The sequence below is a fragment of the Coccinella septempunctata genome, chromosome 9 (assembly GCF_907165205.1).
Source record: "Coccinella septempunctata chromosome 9, icCocSept1.1, whole genome shotgun sequence".
Lineage (NCBI taxonomy): Eukaryota > Metazoa > Arthropoda > Insecta > Coleoptera > Coccinellidae > Coccinella > Coccinella septempunctata.
The window spans coordinates 3,984,127-4,005,404 of record NC_058197.1 but is presented as its reverse complement, the minus strand read 5'-3'; the positions used below and the strand labels follow the sequence as shown (position 1 = coordinate 4,005,404).

Sequence of the window (21,278 nt, the reverse complement as noted above, 5' to 3'; positions counted from 1 at the left end):
ACCAGTGACCTTGACCTAGCAGGTTAGGGATTTCTCGAACTCTGTTTGCGACGAACATTTTCCACTTTCCAGCGTCAGCGTTTATCCATGATATTACTACTTGAGAGTCGGACCAGGTGAATATTTTTGAATTGTTGTGATTCAGGGCCGTAACGCAGGTTTGATGAGTTTGGCTAGAAGAAGGGTTGCGCAGAGTTCTAACTGCGGGATTGTCTTGATATTTATTAATGGTGATTCTTTTGATTTGAAAGTGAGGAGTCCGACGTGGGTGTTCCCATTTGTGTCTGTTGTTTTTATGTATACTACAGCGCCATATGCTTTCAGGGATGCATCTGAGAATCCATGAATTTCCAAGGGTTGACCATGCCGAAGGTGAATCCAGCGATGAACTTGAATTTCTTCTAATTTTGGAAGCACGCTTTTGAAGTTTTTCCAGGTGTTCCTGATGTGCTCTGGTGGTGCTTCATCCCATGATGTGGTGGTTTTCCATATTTCTTTCATTAACAGTTTCGCCTGTATAATGACTGGCGTCTGTAGGGCATAAACTGGCTTCTTCCATTCTGGGCCCATCCTCTGAGTCTGGGTTTAAGCATATGTCATGGCCTGGCTCCATATATATGGAACCGACAAACATCGAGGAGCTCACAGGACTGATATATTCCTTGAAAAAGGTTGAATCATCTGGCTGTGACTTGATTACTGGGAGTTTAGCTAAGGACATGGCACCTCTGATAGCACAACCCTTTGTCGAGTTAGTCAATGCATGTTTTCAGGTAGGGTCTGTGCCTTCATGTTTTAAGACAGCATTGATCACACCTGTCCACAAGGGTGGAGATAGGAGCGACCCCGGCAATTACAGACCTCTGTCAGTCATTACTGTCTTTGCAAAAATATTTGAAAAGGTCATCTTCATCAGATTGACCAAATACCTAGATAAATTCGAGATCATTTCTGAGAGTCAATTCGGTTTTAGACAAGGTAGGTCAACCTTAGATGCCTTGGATGCTTTGATGGAAAATATTTTCAAGGCAATTAACAGAAATAGGAAAGTTCTCTGTGTGTTTGTCGACTTATCGAAGGCGTTCGACACCGTCAATCATGAGATCCTGCTTAAAAAGTTGTTTCATATTGGAGTGAGAGGTAGTGCTTTTGACTTGCTTGAGAGTTATCTGGATAATAGAACCCAAAGAACTAAGATCTATGATGTTGTGAGTGAACCGGAGGTTATTCGTTGTGGCGTTCCCCAAGGAACTGTTTTGGGTCCGCTATTGTTCCTTATATATATGAATGATCTGCTGAAGTTAAGTATGAAGGGCAAAATAATTTCTTATGCTGATGACACATGTATTCTCTTTGAGCAAAACTCTTGGATGGAGGTTGGAGAATTGGCCCAAGCTGAACTGAAGATTGTGAAGAAGTGGTTTGATCTAAATCTACTGTCAGCCAACGAGTCCAAATCACACTTCCTGCCGATTTCATTAACTAGTTCACAACAGCCGAACTTTGAAGCGCTCCTCTTCGACAATATATTAATAAAAGCAGCGAGATCTGTCAAATACTTGGGAGTTTATATTGATCGTCATCTGAGATGGGATGTGCACAGCATGGAATTACATAAGAGATTGAGAAAAATTACTTACAGAATTCGTTCGGCCGGGAATTTTTTACCTAGGGATTTATGTTTCACTGTTTACTTCGCATTGGTGCAGTCGGTTTTACAGTATGGAATTCGTGCTTGGGGCGGTGTGAGGAAAAAATATTATAACACTGTGGAGAGAGCACAGAAGCGACTTATAAAAATCTTATTCAAGAAACCTCGGCTGTACTCTAGTGACAAATTGTTTAAGGAATTGAGAATAATGGACCCGAGGCAGCTATACATAAAAAGTTTGGTATTATCGATCCCCAAAAAACGTCACGAGTTGGATCTCTTGTGTTCTACTTATAACACAAGGCAGACACAAAATGTGATGGTTAGAGGATTCAGGGTTACCAGGGAGAAGATCAGATCTTCTGCTCTTTATAGATTGCCACAGATCCACAATATTTTCCCACCTATCTGAAAAGCCCACAAAGTTACCGTTCTCTGAAGCGTAGAACAAATAGCTGGTTACTTGACTGTTTCTCAAGACAAAACGTTCACGAACTTTTCTGATGGTTAATTATATTATTTGCATTGTGTTTGTAATTTCATAGTCATGCTGCTAATCCACTACTTTGATTTGAGAGAGTTCATACACAAGCCTTAGATGACATTTCTGAGCTCTCTCAAATTTTGAATAGTATTGTATGCTAGGGTGAATAAATTATTATTATAATTATTATTATTATAATAATCCAAGAGGATCGAAGATTGTGACGATTCCTGATAAGATCTTGCTTTTTGTTAACCGATGTTCGAAGTTTCGTTTTATTAGGTACTGAATATTATCTTCTCTGGGAGTCCATGTTATACCGAGCGTCTTGGTTGGTCCATTTTTATCATCCAGCGTGACGGTGGATTTGCTTTCGGTCAGTACGTTATATTTCCACTTTCTTATATTGAATCCTACCTTTTTGAGTAGGTCAGTTACTTCCTTTTGTATATGTCGTGCTTCTTCAATAGTGTCAGCGCCACTCAGAAGATCGTCCACGTAGAAATCCCGTAGCACTATTTTAGCTGCAAGGGGGTGGGTTTTCTTTTCATCTGTAGCTAGTTGTCTCATTGTTCTTATGGCCAGGTAAGCTGCTGGTGCTGTACCGTAGGTTACAGTGGTTAATTTGTAGGTTTGAATTGGCTCATTTTTGGTGTTTCTCTTCTCCAGAGTATAGATTGTAATGGCTGGTTTTCTCTGTCTAATTTCACCTGCCTATACATTTTCTCGATGTCAGCTGTTATGGCTATTTTGTGTTTTCGCCATCTTATCAGAATGTCTGTGAGATCCTGCTGTAGTTTAGGTCCTGTGTGAAGAATGTCGTTTAGGCTGAGTCCGGTACTTGTCTTTGCGCTTGCATCGAATACGACTCTGAGCTTTGTCGTATCACATTCTTCTTTCAAGACAGGTTGATGTGGAATATAATACCTCTTCGCGGAATTATTTGAGCTAGCAATTTTCATATGACCTAGCGCAATGTATTCCTGCATGAATTCTTTATACATAGTTCTGAGCTTTTCATCTTTATCCAGCTTGTTTTCCTATTGAAATAGTCGTGCCAGTGCCCTCTGCTTCGATTCTCCTAGCTGTGTTGTACTTTTCTCGAATGGAAGTTTCACAGTATAACCGTGCTCGTCCCGTCGAAGGGTGTTGGAGTAAAATTCTTCGACGAAAGTATCGCCGTTTGTTGTTTCCTCGGAATTTTCTGCTTCTTCGATGTTCCAGAATTTTGCGAGTTGTGAATTCTCATTCAAATTCGTGATCAAGCTTGCTACACGAAGTTGTGGACTCGATGATGTGGTTCCGCTAATAATCCATCCGAAGTGAGTGTTTCTTATTATGAGATTAGTAATGTGGTTTCTTGTGGGTAGTATAATTGGATGTCTTTGGTTACATTCTATTGGCTGTATTCTCCCATCTACTCTGAGTAAGCCTTCGTGATCTATATAATATGGGTTAAGACTTTTCAGGTGGCTGGACTTCTTCACCTTTTCTGTTTTGATGATCAGCTCAATGTCATTTTGAAAATATGGCTGCTGTGTAAGCTTGAGAACGGCTTTTTCACTCTCCTGCAGTTTCTCTGCTTCCAGAGATGCGCTGGATCTGCGATTTTCTGGTTTCAGGAGTCCCCTGCAGTACTCCATAATATTTAGCAATTTTTAATGAATTTCGTCAAACTCTCGTTCAAAGTTGTCCCATTCTTCATCCAATTGTGCCATCTTCCTGCCGCAGTTTTCTTCGTTTTTTCTCGATGGTGAATCTTTTTTGATATTGGTGTGAGCCCTTTTTATGGTTTCGGCCGTTTTGAGTTGCTCGGCGATGAGGTTTTCCATTTTTTTAAATCTTTTTGCTGCTGGCTGATGGATTCAGTGGCTGGATATTATGTGGGTGGTTTACTTCTTGTGGATCGTGGATACAGTGGGTGTTTTCCAAAGTCCCTGGTGGTTGAGTCCGTTGACTGCTTCTTGATGTGGGTTCAGTGGATGTATTCCAAAGTCCCTGGTGGTTGAGGCCGTTGACTGCTTCTTGATGTGGGTTCAGTGGATGTATTCCAAAGTCCCTGGTGGTTGATTGTAGGCTCGAAGGACCAATGTTGGGTTTGTATCTCAATTGTACCTCAAGTTCTAAGAGTTCTGGGTTGGTGAAAACTTAGGGACTCGAGGATTGAGATTGATAATGCGGATCACTCGTTAATGAACGTTTATTTACTAATCTAACAAACTATATATAGTAAAATTGTACAATGACGTCAAGACCACATAATGGAAATCGACTTACATTTTGCATATTCAGTACATTTTTCTTTATTTGCAAAATTGCCGCAGTTGGATTAAGGAATGTTAGATATTAAAACAAACTATTGCAATCCTTTGTCTCACCTGGCCTACTTACACAGGAAATAAAAATTATGAAAGAGAGAATGATCTAATCTCGAATGGAAATATTTGGTTGAATTGAATTTATGAATTTTTGATATATCTAATTTTGGATATTTATTGTACGTTTCGTATAGAAACATAACTCTTAAATTTTTGAAAAGCTTCACTCTTGTTACTCAATAGATAAACGGTACAAAAATGGGAATAATGATCAATCACTATCATGAAATATAGCCTACCATCATGTGCAAGTGGTTTTATTGGTCCGCAAATGTCTGTCGAGAGAGTTTCCAATAATCTTTTAGGTTTTCGTTCTTGCTGTAGTTCTTCATAAGGTAACTTGGTTTGTTTGGCCTTCACACATACATCACATAAGCCTGGTGCTGCCCTAAGCATCTTTTCTTCGTCACATGTCAAACCTACATATGCATTTTTATTCAGTTTGAAATTAACAATATATAACTTTCCCTTCATCATTCCTTCCAAAATACATATTATTTTTCATTATAGCAACTTTCCCTTTGAAAAACTTAACTTCCAGACCGTTCTCTTCCAATTTTCTAATAGATGATAAATTGTAAAGTAAATTTTCACACACCCATACATCCTTGATCGTTACCGTTCTTCCAGTCTTCGTTTGTAATTATAGATTTCCCCGTTTTGATGCTTTAATTGTTTGTCCTTCTTTTGCAACGTTTATCCTTTGTTGAATATTACTGGTACTCAGTAAATATCTACCTATATCTTCTTCAATCAAGTGATTTGTTGTTCCACTGTCTACAACAAAAGTTATATTTGTTTCATTCATGGTACCCACTGAGAATTCACTTGTGAAAAATGAGACATGTCCTTCCTCATCTTCCTGTGTACTCTGACAATTATTTTTCTTTGAAATTTTCCATTATATCCACCTCCTTTTCCTTGGTTTTTGGGACATTCCGCTCGCTTATGGCCAACTTTTTGACATAAATAACATTTGAAAGGAAAGTTTTCTGTATTTCTATTCCCCGATTTCTTTTCCATCTTCGAACTGTCTCTGCTTCCACCTCTACACGTTCCAGGTTTCCTCCAATTTTCTTTACCTCTGAAATTTCTTGAATTGAATGCCATTCCTGGGTTTTCTTCTTGTCTAATTTTTTGTCTGTCTTGCTTCTTCCATCAGTAGTTTGTTTTTCACAAAATCCAAGTCAATAGCATTCTGGTTTTGACAAAACATTACGTCAATTGCTGTGGTAACACTTGATAAGATTCAGGCATTGTTGAAAGTAACTGCAATATGAGTTCAGCCTCATCAATTTTTCCAGCTGCTGCCTTTAACTCACAGATCGTATTCTCAAATTCTGACAGAAATGTTCTTAATGGGGTTCCCTCTGTGTACCTAAGGCCTCTTGGCTTTTTCTGATGCATTACTTGAGTTGAAATACCTTTCTTGGAATATGTATTTTCCAAACTTCTCATGATATCTCCTGCAGTGCATTTTGTCTTTACTGCTTCCAAAAAGCATACGTTAATTCTCTCAAAGAATCCCAAAATCCTGGCCAATCAGGGAAAAGCTAACAGATTGAAAGAGCAGAAGACAGTTGTCTCTTTCTATGTCAACAAATATTTTCCCGCTCTCTCGGCGCTCTTGTGATTATTCTTCTGAATTCAGAGTGGTTATTGAATAACGTTGAGTTAATTATTGAAATTGGCAAAAACACAAATTGTGACATTTACTTACCAATCGACTGGACAAAGCAATTTTGATTGCTGAATTTCAAGAGAACAACATTACACATGGACCAGCAAAAGTGAGTTCGAACTTTTATATATTTTTCTGCTTATGTTTTATTTGTTTTTAGTTTGTCACCTATGTGGAAAACAATTGGTATACCAAACAATTTTCCAGTGCACCTAAAAAAAAATGCATAGCCAAGCTCTTGGGGGAAAAAAAACATAGCATGGTTAATGCCCACTTTGCTCTGATGAGGATAAAATATCATTTGGATCCCACGAAAATTTGATAGATCATTTGGAGCAGACGCATTCTTTGGTAATCCAACAGTCTAGCCATCATTTTGCAAACAAGGAAGATTTTGAGGCTTGGAGATCTCTTTCCAACAGGAATGTAGATTACATTTTAGAACGAGCAGTTAAAACTGATTCTGCTGAAGAATATATTTATTGTAACTGCAATCGTAGTAATACTATAGGTTAGTTTTTGAAGAGCCGAATCACAATCATGAAATTTTAATACATATATCATTTTTAGGATATGTGAGTCCATCTAGCCATCGAAATATGAAGAAGGGAGGCAGCATTAAGATATCTGGATTATGTCCATCAAAGTCAAAAATTAACAGTTCTGGTAACATTTTTATAGCATCACATTACATTTGTTCATTCATTTTATTTCAGAAGTGGCGGTCCTGAACTTTGATCTAAACGTCTCTCCAATACTTAGCAGGAACTTCTTGCAAACAAACTTGTTTACGGAGTAACTAAGGAAAGAGTTCTTGAAGATGCAAGTTTCATGAATGAAGAAAAATTAGAGAGAATGAATGAATATTTTAACAAAAGGAGATCTCTCATATATCATTCGAAAATATAACATAAACAAACAGCGAAATGCAGATGATATGACAGCAACAGCCTTAAAAGTGGAAGAATTGAACAGTCAAGATGAAAACACTGTTTTCTTATTCAAGCAGATAGGTATTTTTTTATACACTAATTTGATTCTGATTTAATACCTGCTTGTCATATTTTTATCAGGAGAAAGTGACCCTCAGCCACAAATTGAAGATTTTGCTATAGCTTTCATGAACAAGACTATGGAAAGAAAGCCGAGGGAATTCCCAAAAATTATTTGTATTGGTGGCATTCATGGAACCAACATGAGGAATTATCAATTGACTATTGTTTTAGTGAAATATGAGAACAATGTTGGGTTCCCTGTATCCTTTTTGATTTCTAATCGTTTGGATCACACGATCCAAATTTTTTTAGGTCATTGAGGGAAAGACTTGGAGAATATATTATCGTCGCCTTGGACGTGAATGAGTCTAATCCACTAAATATAAATTTCGAGTTAAACGCATGAATTTGTTTTTTTTTGGGTGATTGGGAAATATAATTTCATTCATGTAGGTCAATGTGGTTTTATTTTGATTTTGGTTTATCTAACTATGCTAAAGAAATGTATAAGATTGCTTAATTTATATCCATTCTGAATACATTTTGTTTGTTTGTAGTGTTCACTTGTGTTACGCACACAAACTTTCTCCGAGTAAGCTCTGATTACTCAAAGCGTTCACAAATGTATGTATGTCTTCCTCGGAGTATGCTCTATGAGCATGGTCATACTCTAGTCTTGTAGTAAGTTTGTGAATGCAACTTGGAGAATGATGCTATTGTACATGCACTGTTGCTTCCCATGGGTTATACAGATTTTTGTTTTGTGAAACAAGTAAATGTTTTTAGTCAATTGACTCGTACTTCTCGGATATTCTATTGTTCAGTGTAGAAAATAAAGAATGATAACTTTTTAACCTGGATGTTTCTGTTATTCCCTATGTCCTCCCATTTTCATTCTCAAGAGCATCTATGAAAAGATTTGAGTGAGAAAATTTTTGTATCTCTTTGTGTAAGCCAATTCTTCAAAGTTTTTGATACAGAAAAAAATTGAAGAAGCAATTATGAAGTTACATTGCCTACGAGTTCTGTAGAAAAATATCCCTAGAAAGTTAATTCTTATTTTGAATAGACATTAAATTGTCTGATAACATTAGTTATTTTTTTCTACTCAATTTTGAATATGACCATTGAGTATTAGTGTGTAGTGGGTTTAATACTCAATGATATGACTTAGATTTATAGTTATATTTTACCGTCTGTTCCGATATTCCTGAACAGTACTGTCAGTATTTCAGAGACGATGCCTATTGGCCAAGTCGTTCGAGTTCTATTGTTATTCGATTGCCTGCCAGTAAAACCAGCAATATCGGAACAGGCCCTTAGTATTCAAAGCATACATCTTCCTTGAAGTGGATACAATTTTCAACATCTTTTTAATATTAACTAAAATGGCATAATAAGTTCAGGTAATTATGAAGTTTACCCAATTCCGTATTTTTTATTACATTTTAATATTAACCAAATTTTATATCATATTTAATCAACGTGTAAAGTTTCGCACCACCTTAACTATCAAAGAATATTCATATTCATCCACATGAGGAACGAACGGAGAAATTTGTACAATACTATACTTCCAATATTATTATTATTATCCATGTTTGAATAATATTTGAATAATATACTTCATATTAATCAGTGGATTACAACACAGAACACTAATATCAGAGACAGAATAATAATTATTACAAGTTGAGCTTTGTAGCAAAGATCTTTCTTTGTAGGTTAAGCTATCAGCAGTATCAGCTGAAAGCTGTCAATTCATAACACAACATTCGTTTTTCGATTCACACACGTCAATATCGGGTGCATTGCGTAGGGAAAACGACAAACGAGATAGCTTTGCCCTGATTGGCTAGGATTTTGGGATTCTTTGAGAGAATTAACGTATGCTCTTCCAAAATATTATCTGATAAACACTGTACAATCAGCGATCTTGCCTTTACATCATCTTTTTTCCATTTTGATAATTCAGTCGCTTTTGATTCATCAGTGTTGAAGTAAGAACTGCTGGCCAAAGTTGATTTGGGACCAGTCCACTTCTATAAAGCAACCTGCTGACAACTAATATTATGTTCGGCCTAATGCGCAAGCGCAACTAAGTTAGGTACACGTGCTATTAATGGTGCAGAAGCCAGTTCTGTCGGGAATGCGAATAGATAAAGGCTACTCTCACTATTAATAGTTTCAAGCGACCATCAGCCATTTTGTATTATTCACCAGTGTGTTAATATATCTTTAAATAAACTTTGTTAAAAACCGTCTCATCAGTTTTAAGAGTATCCACCCTCACATGGTAGCAGCGCTTGTGTGTATGTGCGTGCGTATTAATTAACAAACAGAAGACTAGAAGACCACGTGTTAAACAGAAGACTAGAAGACCACGTGTTAAACAGAAGACTAGACGACCACGTGTTCAACAACAAGCATGTTCAATCAAGAAGAGATGATCGAGATGGACCAATCCGATGCGAGCGAAAGGTCAACGATGGGAGTACCAGAAAATATTTTTGCAATGCTCACCAACACCAATTTCGTGAAGATGTTGGCAGAGCAAATAAACAACTTGAATCCTCCGGCAACCTCATCAGGAAGCACAATAACGGAACCATCTGTGGAGAAGGTCAATATACCCACCTTCATAATACCTCAATTTGAGAACAGCGACAAGCTGAGGGGTCATTCCAATTTCCGCTCATGGAAACAAAGAGTCGAGCGTGACATTAGGGCCCTAGGAAGATCCCAATTTTTACTGCACAACATGGGTGGACCAGAGTGTAACATGAGCGTAGAAGAAAAAAACATGTACAACGCTCAAGTGCTACAATACTTGGAAGCATCTTTGCAACACGCTCCCAGAGCTGTAATAGAAAGCGAAGAATCGGCAGCTGAAGCCTTCAAGAAACTTATCCAAATGTTCGGCAAAAATGATGTTCAAAAAATGGTGGAAGTTTTGGACAATTTTGGAAAAATCACATTTTACCCGAAGATGAACCCGGTGAACTTCGTATCACAATTCGAAAAAGGAGTTCAAGAATTCAAGGAACTGGGCTTTCCGTTGGACCCGAAGATCATAGTGGGATATTTTCTACATAAAATCAAGGATGCTAATGGTTTCTTGGCGTTTTTCACCACAATGGCTACACTACCAGAGGAAACGAGGACGTACGAGTTCGTAAAGAATGCCTTTCTGGAGGTGGCGAATAGCCAATATTTCAAGGAAGCAGAAAACAGTATGTATAAGAATGAATCAAATGATAGTTTGGATATTTGTTCCGAGTGTTTTGGTATTACGGGTGAGAATCTCAATACTGAGATCAATGAAGTGTATACTGTATGCTCTTTTTGTATTGACGATCCCATTGGAGAATGTACTTTTGCTAATCCTAATTCAGTTTCAGTGCTCTGCATCAAATGTGGTAAGAGAGATGATAATAATTGTTGTGATTTTTGTTTAGAGAATAGGTCTGATCGAACAAACAGGGATAGTTCCAAGAAAGAGAAATATCCAGCAAAGAGGTCTCCTTATTTTAAAGAAAAAAGGGCAGAAAAGAGTCCTTACACACTGGATCAGTTGGAGAAAATAAAGAAAATGACACCAGCTGAAAAGCGTGACGCAAGTTGCAGAAAATGTGGTTTGATGTTCCACAAGTCAAACACATGTGTGAACACAGAGAGATTCTGCTTTTACTGCCATAAGAAGGGACACGAAAAGAAGGACTGTAGGAAACTGAAAGATCAAAAATCTAGTAAGTCATTGTTCGATTTGAATAATTTCAGTATGTTTGCAACATTTCTAGTTGATTCTGGTGCATCTCACCATGTAGTGAATGTACAGAATATTTTGTTGAACTATCAGGCTTATAAAGAGCCGATATCTGTTGTTTTGGCATCGGAAACTGAAAGCACTATGTCAATGGGTCAGGGAACACTTCCATTACTAGTACAGTTTGGAAAAAGTTCGCACATTGTACATCTAGCTAATGTTCAGTATGTCCCCGAAGTAAGGGATAATATTCTCAGTGTCCGTGCATTTAATATTCAGTTTGGGACAAGTCTTGTGCTAAATGCTAATAATGGATTTATTTTATCTAGAAAATTGAGAAGAAAGATCTCCTTGCTCTTTGTATCGGATGGCGTTTATCGAATCTCAGCAAGAGTCAATCCTGGTGATACAAGTAGTATCAACAAAATTAATGTAAATAAAGTAGAAAGTATGAATAAACAGTTAAGTTCGAAAGATAATTCTAGTTTTAAAATGAAACTCTCAGTTATCAAACCCAATAAGAAAGTCAATAATAGTAGAAGAGAAACACGAAAATTACGTAAAAGATTTACTCGTAATCAGTTAAAAATGTTGGCTCAGGAAGGTAGTATGTGGCATCGTAGAATGGGTCATATATCATCTTCTTACTTAGGAAAATTACCTAATGTTGTTCAAGGAGTTAAAGAACTCACGTATAATCTCAGTACTGGTAATTGTACAATTTGTTCTAAAGCAAAAATGACCAGAAAAACATGTGCAAAAGAAAGAGATCGAGCCACTAGAGCTTGTGAAATTCTTCATTCAGATCTATTAACTGTCAATCCGCCAACACATTACACTAAGAAAAAGTATATTTTAATTGTTCTAGATGATTATTCAAGATATGCACAAATTTTCCTGATGAAACAAAAGTCTGAAACTTTCAAGTTTTTGAAGTCTGCTTTGAACTATCTTCAGTCATTATTTCCTAGTCCTGGTCAATTCAGAAAATTACGTTGTGATAATGGAACAGAGTTCATCAGCGAATCTTGTCAACAAGTACTCGATCAGTTTGGTATTCAAATTCAGTTAGCAGAACCTTATCAACATGAGCATAATGGAACTGCTGAAAGGTTCAATAGAACACTCCAAGAAAGGGCTAGAGCCTTGTTATTTGAATCAGGCTTTCCAAATACTTTCTGGGGTTTTGCATTTTCGACTGCTTGCTATCTATACAATCGTACGCCTCATTCATCATTAGATTTTTTGACTCCATATGAAAAACTCTATGGAAAACAAGCCGATCTGCAAAATATAAGAATTTTCGGTTCACAGGCAGAAGTTAGAAATGAAAATGTTCCAAAAGGTAAAAAGTTGAATGCAAGATCTAGCACAATGTTTTTAATAGGATATACCGATACTGGCTATTTGTTGTATGATCCTAAAACCTGTAAGACTATTACATCTTGTAATGTTCTAATAAATGAAGACTTGACCTACAAGTCATATGAATCAAAGTTATCAGTCCCAAGTGATGAATTAACAGTTTCGTCTGAATCTGTTGAGTCCAGTGAGAACGTTTCTGTTACGCCCTCTGTAGGCAATTCTGTTGCGTCCATTACGGACATATCTGTTGTGCCACCTACTGGCAATTCTGTTGCATCAGTTGCAAACAATCCTGTTGAAATGAAATCAGTTGAACGAAACTCTGATTCTGTAAGAACTACAAGTCCAGTACAGAGTAGCTCCAACAATTCTGTTGATAAAATAAGTGCTACAAATATGTTAGAAAATGTTTCAGTTAGCTCTCAGATAAATAATGAGATAGAATATGGAGAAATATCCCAGCTAGATGATTTTGATGGCAATGAAACCAGTGGACTTGATATGCCGCAAATTTCAGTTAATGCCACAATTTTGAATCCATTTGGTTTTGTATATGATACAAAAATCTATCAGACAAGTAAAACACCTCAAACATATCTGGAAGCAATGACATGTTCAGAAAGTAGTAAATGGATTACTGCCATTCAGTCTGAACTTGAAGCTATAAACCAACATGAAGTTTGGGAAATTGTGGAAAGAAAACAAGGTATGAAAAGTATTCCGTTGAAATGGGTATTTACAGTTAAGGACAATGGTGTGTGTAAGGCTCGTTTAGTTGTTGTAGGATGCAAAGATACTGAAAAGTATACTCCTGAGGAAACTGCATCCCCTACACCAGCTCTATCAGTTGTTAAATTATTATTTGCATTATCAGTTTCTAGGAATTGGCATATTGAACAGTTGGACGTCAAAACAGCATTTCTTCATGGTGAAATTGATCGACCAAAATATGTAAGTGTTCCTGAAGGAATCAATCTTGATAAATCAAAGGTAATATTGAAGTTACGAAAAGCTCTTTATGGATTATCTATAGCACCGAAATGTTGGTTTATGACACTTGATAATTTTCTGAAGGATTCTGGTTTTGAATCAAATTTACGAGAACCATGTTTATATAAGAAAAAGGAAGATAGTAATATCATTTTGATTTTAGTATATGTTGATGATCTATTAATTACAGGTAGTTGTAGAAACCTTATTCAGGAAAATGTGAATATGTTGAAGTCACGTTTTAACGTAAAACAATTTGGCTTTCCTACAAAATTTCTTGGTTTGGAAATCACTAGATCAGAAAATCAGTTGTTTCTTCATCAAACACAGTTTGTTAATGAAATGTTGAAAGAATTTCGAATGGAAAACTCAAATTCAGTTGACACTCCTTTAGTTCCTCAAGGAAATCATAAAGTTCCGGAAGTAACGAATGAAGCAGAGTTTCCGTATAAGAAAGCTATAGGTTCCCTACTGTATTTATGTACGTTCACAAGACCTGATATATCCTTTGCCGTAGGTTATTTGGCTAGATTCCAAGCTAATCCACAGCAGTATCTTTGGACATTAGTTAAAAGAGTTTTCAGGTATTTGAAAGGTACAAGTCAGTTAGGTCTAAAATTCACAGTAGGATCTCCAATTTTGTCATGTTATTGTGATGCAGATTTTTCAGTTGATAAGTGTGGTCAAAAGTCGACAACAGGCTTTGTGATTTTTGCATTTGGTAATCCTGTTGTATGGTGCTCAAAACTTCAATCAACAATAGCACAAAGTTCAGCAGAAGCGGAATTTATTGCACTTACTCATGCTACTAATGAAATTCTATTTTTAGCACAATTATTAGAAGAGACTGTGGGTCTCAGAGCATTTCCAGTTAATGTATATGAAGGCAATGAAGCAGCAAGACGTAACTGTCTGGCTAGCACAAGTAAAAGCCGCTTGAAGTATGTGGAACGTAAATATTTATTGATTCGTCAACACGTAAGAGATAAGAAAATTAATATTGTGAAGATCAATACCAATGATCAGATTGCTGACATTCTAACAAAACCATTGAATGCAGCAAAGCTCACTAAGTTTCGTGATCACCTTGTATTCTATGAGGTTTGATTTGCATGAAAATATCCAATCCAAGCATAAGATGATAACCAAGTAATAAGTCATAATGATTCAATATTATAGGAAGAAAATGAGAAAAGTCAACGACAAACTCAAAACATGCTCTGTTTGATCAAACATTTCATAAGTAATATTAATTTTTTCTTTTCAGTCATTATGTATACCTTATCTGAGTAGTGTTATAAATGATCTTCGATCTAAAACATACTCTGATAATGAATTCTGTTGTTTATCTTAGTATCTTGAAAGGATCTTCGATCCCTTAGGTACTTTGGTAATATGTCTGTTGAGTGTTTTATCTGTATATTGTGGAAAGGTTCTTCGTTCCTGGAAACATAATCTGATAATACTCAAAATTTGTTGTATATTTGTTCGAGTTATATTGGAAGGGTCTTCGGTCCCTGGAGATATACTTTGATGAATATACATGTTGAAGTGTTCATTTGAGTCATGTAGGAAGGGTCTCCGGTCCCTGGATACATACTCTTACGAATACTAGTGTCTTGATTTGGAAGGGTCTCCGGTCCCTGGAAATGATAGATGCGAAATCCAAAATTCTGACCACATGTGTGTAATGAATTAATCATGTTAGTCTGATATGATGGAACATACTATGTATGTGATCAGTCATGTCATTTATATGTTGATCTACTATGTGATATGCATGCATTATGGCATATGTATCTGTTGATCAGTTTCAGTTGATATGATGGTATAATATCACTTGTGGGAAGGGTCTCCGGTCCCTGGACACAATGTATTGATACCATACCAAATATTGGACAGTTGGTTCGCTATAAGGAACCCTATTCCATTGCCTCACAGCAACAGCTCTGTATGGTTCCACTGACAATCCTGTTGTAGGTTTAAGGCTTGATTTATATAAATTCAAATAAAATACTATTATCTATTGTATACTTTATATATATTCTATATTTCTTAGTTTATCGAAGTCAGTTAAATGGAACTTTCAGTTTTCTGTTGATGAGTTGTCAGGTCCTCAGTTTGGGAGGGGGTGTTGAAGTAAGAATGCTGGCCAAAGTTGATTTGGGACCAGTCCACTTCTATAAAGCAACCTGCTGACAACTAATATTATGTTCGGCCTAATGCGCAAGCGCAACTAAGTTAGGTACACGTGCTATTAATGGTGCAGAAGCCAGTTCTGTCGGGAATGCGAATAGATAAAGGCTACTCTCACTATTAATAGTTTCAAGCGACCATCAGCCATTTTGTATTATTCACCAGTGTGTTAATATATCTTTAAATAAACTTTGTTAAAAACCGTCTCATCAGTTTTAAGAGTATCCACCCTCACAATCAGGTCGTGGAGTATCTAAAACATCCAAAACTTCATGCTGTTCCAGCAGTAATTTCATTCTGAATTGCCACTTTGAGAAGGCATTTCCGTCAAAAGGTTTTACATTGTGATTTAGCCCTTTTTCCACCATTTTGGTGTCCAGAATTTTCAACCTCGTGCTGTTCCTAACCAAACTTTTTCCTTCCTGCTAATTCCGCAGTTATTCCGTGACTTCTCTTATTCCTCAATTAACTCGGTACGCCTCCTGGGCCCATAACCTCTTGATGAGATCGTGAATCGCTAGTTAATTGATTGAGTAAAACACTTTTAATAACAGATTTATTAATTCCCCCTGTGAGTGTTGTGACCTAACTTAACAACTGTTCTTCTTCTACTTCCGACATAGACAAAACTGAATGTCATGCAACCTACTGCATGAACGCCATCTATACTTAAGGCACTTACTTAATCATGCAGAATTGACAGAAACCTCCAACAATTTCCGTGTATGAATTATTTCAGTTATTGCTCTGGCAACTGCTATAGAAATCAGTAAGCCTTTTAATATCAAGTATGTCTTGAATAAGTTGATGTGAATAGGAATAAATTACACATTAATATTATTCAAACTATGGATAATAATAAAATTAATAATTTCTGGGTGTTTCAAAATTCTTCACTATATCATCTAATAGGGGACAGTGCCTTCGGACTGAGAAGTTGGCTCATGAGATCTTATAAAGGAAACAAAAAAAAAACATAATCATATGTTGAATGCAGACAGAGTGAAGATCGAACATGCCTTTGGATTATTGAAGGGAAGATGGAGACGACTCCAATATATTAATGTGTATAATATATGTAAAACGGTTGAAATCATCACAGCAAGCTGTGTTCTCCATAATTTTTGTTTGATTAATAAGGACTTATGGGATGAAGAGGCTCCCATAGAAAGTGCTGATAGAATATTGAATTATCAAGAGGAAGATCAGTAAGAGGGTAGGGTGAAAAGAGATGTAATCGCAAACAGTTTTTGATGTAATGTAATGTAATAACTTAAAAATATACATAAATTTTTATTCAGAAAGAGGAAAAGGCCAATTCATTCTCCATCAGAATCTTCTTCCTGCCTCTTCCTCTTTCTAGTAAAAAATTGTTCCATAATATTCAGGAGCTTCTCCCTCTACTCCTCTGTTTTCTTCAAGTGAGCAGCAAGGACATCAAACTGCCTCTTCTGCTTCGCCTGGTGGCTCCTTAACTCCTGTAAAACCAGATCCCCTTTATTGGTTCTCGAAGTAGGAGTATCCCTCAGGTTTTTAAAGCGGTCAGTGATGGACGGTTCAGCTATACTGCTGTAGCTGCAAGAAGCGCCCTCGTCCATTATTGGCGCTTCTTGCATGGGCATAGGCGCCTCTGGCATGGGCTCATTCTCGAAGCTGTCCACTAAATATTCTGGTTGCCTTTTATGCTTCTCGCCTAAACACTATTCAATGCAAAATTAAAAATCAGAAAATTTCAAAATCTCTTAGTGATGAATACTAACCTAAAATTGAGTGGATTTCCTCAAAAAATGGAGGATTCTCCATGTATGCTGCCCCTGTGGTTTTTGGTTTCGTATATATTTTAAATACGACTTCGTTAAATTGGCCAATTTTTGGCGACATCTTTCACCGCCATTTGCCCCCAACATAAATTTATTTTTCATGAGCTCTTCAGCTATTGCAGACCATAACTGCCTCTTATTATTTTTCTTATTATTGAATTGCTCCTTTTTATCGTCTCGCAATCTCAACAGGAGATGTGTGGCGGCGATGTCATTGTCCGTAGGTTTTTTCTTATTCCAAATAACACCTTCCTCATCAGAAAAAAGATTCTTCTCATCTCCTTCTGTTTGAAAAGCTATAAATAAAGAAAAATTTCATTTTGATATAAATTCGATAATTATTCATAATTTTATTATTTCAACATACCCTCACTCTCCAAATTCTCTGCAAGCTCTTCTTGAAAATTCGATGCCTGCTGGGATTGCTGAGAATAAAAAAATTCTCTAGCTGCATCAGAATCTTGAAAAACAAAATACCAACAGTGTTAGAATATTACATATTTACGTCCAATAAAATATTTACCATTCAATAAAAGTTGGGCAGTCCCCATATCAGGAACAATAATCGTCTTATCTTCACCTTCTATATTAAGTACTATTTGGTAACTATAATTTTCCATTTTTTGAATTTTCAACTCACGTTACTCACGGTATTTTTGTGGTACTCACCCTTGTGTATGTTACAACCAAATGAGAAATAAACGTGGCACAAGGCACATGGTAGTGGTACCCTCTATAATTCTAACCAAAGAGGGTTCTTGTTTATTTACTTTTTCTTCTTATAACCTCACTTCTCCAATAACCAAAACTTTAACCCAGCTCTCGAGTATGGTTATCTCCGGTTATCAGCGGTCCAAAATGATGACGTTGAAGGGCTAGTTCATGACGTTACGATATTATAACCAACAATGACCAAAAGCGCTTGAATGCAGTTAGTTATTGTTGGCAATTACCAATGATGACCAGGTTATTCGCTTGAAATCGGTTTATATCTCCTTTCTGACCAACTCCAGTATTCAGTACTGCTCCATACACTTTTGCAAAGCACTCAATCTTCTTTAGTTTATTCACGTTAAGCGAAGTCTACGTGATTTGTAATTACCAATATTCCTTATTTTACATTCAGACACTTAATATTCGATGTGAATGGTTTCAGATGTTGCTTTGAATCTCAAACTTTATCAAAGCTGTACAATTTTCATCAGTTTTAATATCATATTACAAATTTTTCTTCCATCATATCTGACATCTTTGAATCACTTTTTTTTTGTCACCATGTCATTCTCTCTTTTAAATCCTAAGCCACTATCACAACACAAATTTCTCATCAAACAAACTAAACTATATTTCTTTCAGCTGAGAAACCTTTTCAAGCCTTAGAAATCCCTATAACCGAAAGAACTTGTTGATACTACTAGAACTTGTTAAAAAAAATATGCAGAAAGACACTTTTTTTTTTGTTTTGGATTATTACGGCGGATTACTGATGGAAATTTCAATTTTACGGAATTTGAATTAAATTTTTCAGGATCTTAAAAGTATTTCCAAAATCAACGGAATAACTATATTAAAACCGAAATCTCCATCAGACGGTGTTGCATTGCTTCAACTGGAAAATTTAGGGAAACGGACGTTTAAAACGAGGCTTGATTTTTATTTAAAACATCAAGTATCGTTACATGAGGTTGAGTTACAAAGATATCAATTATTCCATTATTCCAGGGTCGGATTCATTACTCTTCATTTAGAGTGTTCAGGGTTAAAAAAAACACTTTGTATTTCGAATTACAAATAATTGATTCGATTTTTAAGAAGAAGCTAAATTATGCTTCAATTTTGGTATCACTCAAAGTTGTCACATCAACGATTAATTTCCTTATGAATTTTTGAAATTGGATAAAGTTCGAAAAATTGAATTTTTCACCATGAAGAGAACTGAAAATCTCATGTTTGAATATAAAATGCGAAAGTATTAGTAGAAAATTTACAAAAAAGTTGAGAGCTTTAATTAGCACTTCAATAGCGAAACAATAACAAATGAAAAAAACTAAAATACAGTAAAAAGTACCTAATAAAAATAAGAATAGGAACGAATGAATTGCTGAGTCAACGTTATTTCAAAAGTGGTTCGAAATGAAAATCATTAGCTAGTAGACATTTCTCTGGCCGAATTTTCAAATTGGATACAGCCTTCCGAATCATATCGCCATTATTTCTCAAAATATCGCAACAGTTGATTATTCTGTTCATCAGCTGTTCTCTTGACTGGATTTCTTCAGAATATACCATATCCTTCAATTTTCCCCATAAGAAATAATCTAGCGGGTTGAAATCTGGAGATCGAGGAGGCCATGGAATAGGTCCTCCTCGACCATCTCGACCTCACACCTGACACCATGTTAATTATGGATTCTTGGTTTAATAATAAGATCAACTTTTGAATTTCTTTTATTCTCGATCTCTCGACTACAACCTGCTTGACGCTTGACATCCCATCCAATGGCTGTCTCCCATGGGATCTTGTCAAAGCCGACTTACAGAGCCTGCGCGTACAATTGTCACAGTGTTCCCAACATGAAATGTTTATTATCGTAACATCCCTTTTTTCCAAAATTTAAAAGTACATAAAGTCTACAAGGTAAGTATGAATATATACAATATCACATAATACATATAACCTTTCCTAAAGCTACATGATTAAATTGCCTTATGCTACTATATACAATTTTTCCTTAATCCTATATTATGTAAGTATAACAGTAGTTAAAATGATTTAATGTTCACTTGGATCACCAAATCTTATGGGTTGCTTTAAAATCCTACCAAATTTTGATTTCTTCAAATCATTATGTGTACCAGATAATTCGGAAGAATTTTCCTGATTTATATTAGAATTTTCAGTTTCATTCTGATTAGAAACACTGGGTTCAAAGAAATGGAAAGGTTGGATTTGGACAGGCTCATATTTCTCTGTATCATTCTCAGACAATGAATGGGCAAGTTTCCTAAAACTCCAAAATCGAATTTAAAATTATTTATGGAAACACTTTTCCATTAGTTATAAAACACGTAAAAGATTCGCTTCAAAATTAAGAAATTTCAGAAATATACCCGAATATGTAAAAGCTTGTGACGTAGAATGCCTTTACGAAAGTCTAGTAATTTTTGGTAATTAGACAACAGTGGAACTGATGAAGAAGATATAGAATTCTATATCCACACCATAGACTTATAAAACATGGACTCACTGTCACGTGACTTTTCAGTAGATCGAGAGGTTGGGTGCATTAAAGAAAGAAAAGCTTATGCGTTCTAATCGAATAAGAAAGAGATGAACTGATTCCGTGTGGGCAGTGTCAAAATCATATATATGATGGATATAAACAAATATGTGACGCAGACGTTGCCCACAAGGTGTTGAGTATTATTCACATTATATTTATTCTTGAATGAAACTCACATAATTTTTATATTTTCCATTAAGAAGGAATGTTAAGGAATTCCTGTATTTCCTTCTCAGAAGCTTGTTGAACATTTATTATGGAAAATTTTCACAATTTTCGCAGACTTTGCCCACAAGGTGTTGATACGTTGATTATTATTCCTATACATCTATTCTTGAATAAAACTCACATATTTTTTGACATAATTCATTTCAAAGAAATGCTATGGAATTCCTGTGTGTCTTCTCGGAAGCTTATTGAAAATTTATTAAAGAAAATTTTCGCATAAACTTGTGTTCTATAACCTTTTGACAGCTTGCCCACAAACTCTCCATCTTATTCAACCTACCGACTTATCTCTCACAGGCGGAGTCCATGTTATTATAAGTCTATGATCCACACATTACAAAAAAAATTTTCTGTAATCTGTGTCTTTACATACGATGACATTTTGTGTCATTGTTTGATATTTCTATGTACTGTTTGTTTTCCTTGTCAAATGTGATCAC

The 21,278-nt window shown here is 36.0% G+C and overlaps 1 protein-coding gene across 1 annotated transcript; it reads left to right on the top strand.

The window, feature by feature from the left end:
- The first annotated feature begins 7,071 nt into the window (after positions 1-7,071).
- Positions 7,072-7,647, top strand: LOC123320613. The gene is made up of 2 exons (XM_044907974.1): positions 7,072-7,207; positions 7,268-7,647. Exons 1-2 carry the CDS (start codon positions 7,132-7,134, stop codon positions 7,507-7,509), a joined length of 318 nt encoding a protein of 105 aa, XP_044763909.1. The 5' UTR covers positions 7,072-7,131; the 3' UTR covers positions 7,510-7,647.
- Positions 7,648-21,278: the final 13,631 nt, after the last annotated feature.

Bases quoted from the DNA above. Each gene is read 5' to 3' on its own strand.
- LOC123320613 (XM_044907974.1), top strand. From the start codon at position 7,132: ATGACAGCAACAGCCTTAAAAGTGGAAGAATTGAACAGTCAAGATGAA. The intron at 7,208-7,267 runs GTATTTTTTTAT...TATTTTTATCAG, and splicing joins TTTCTTATTCAAGCAGATAG to GAGAAAGTGACCCTCAGCCA.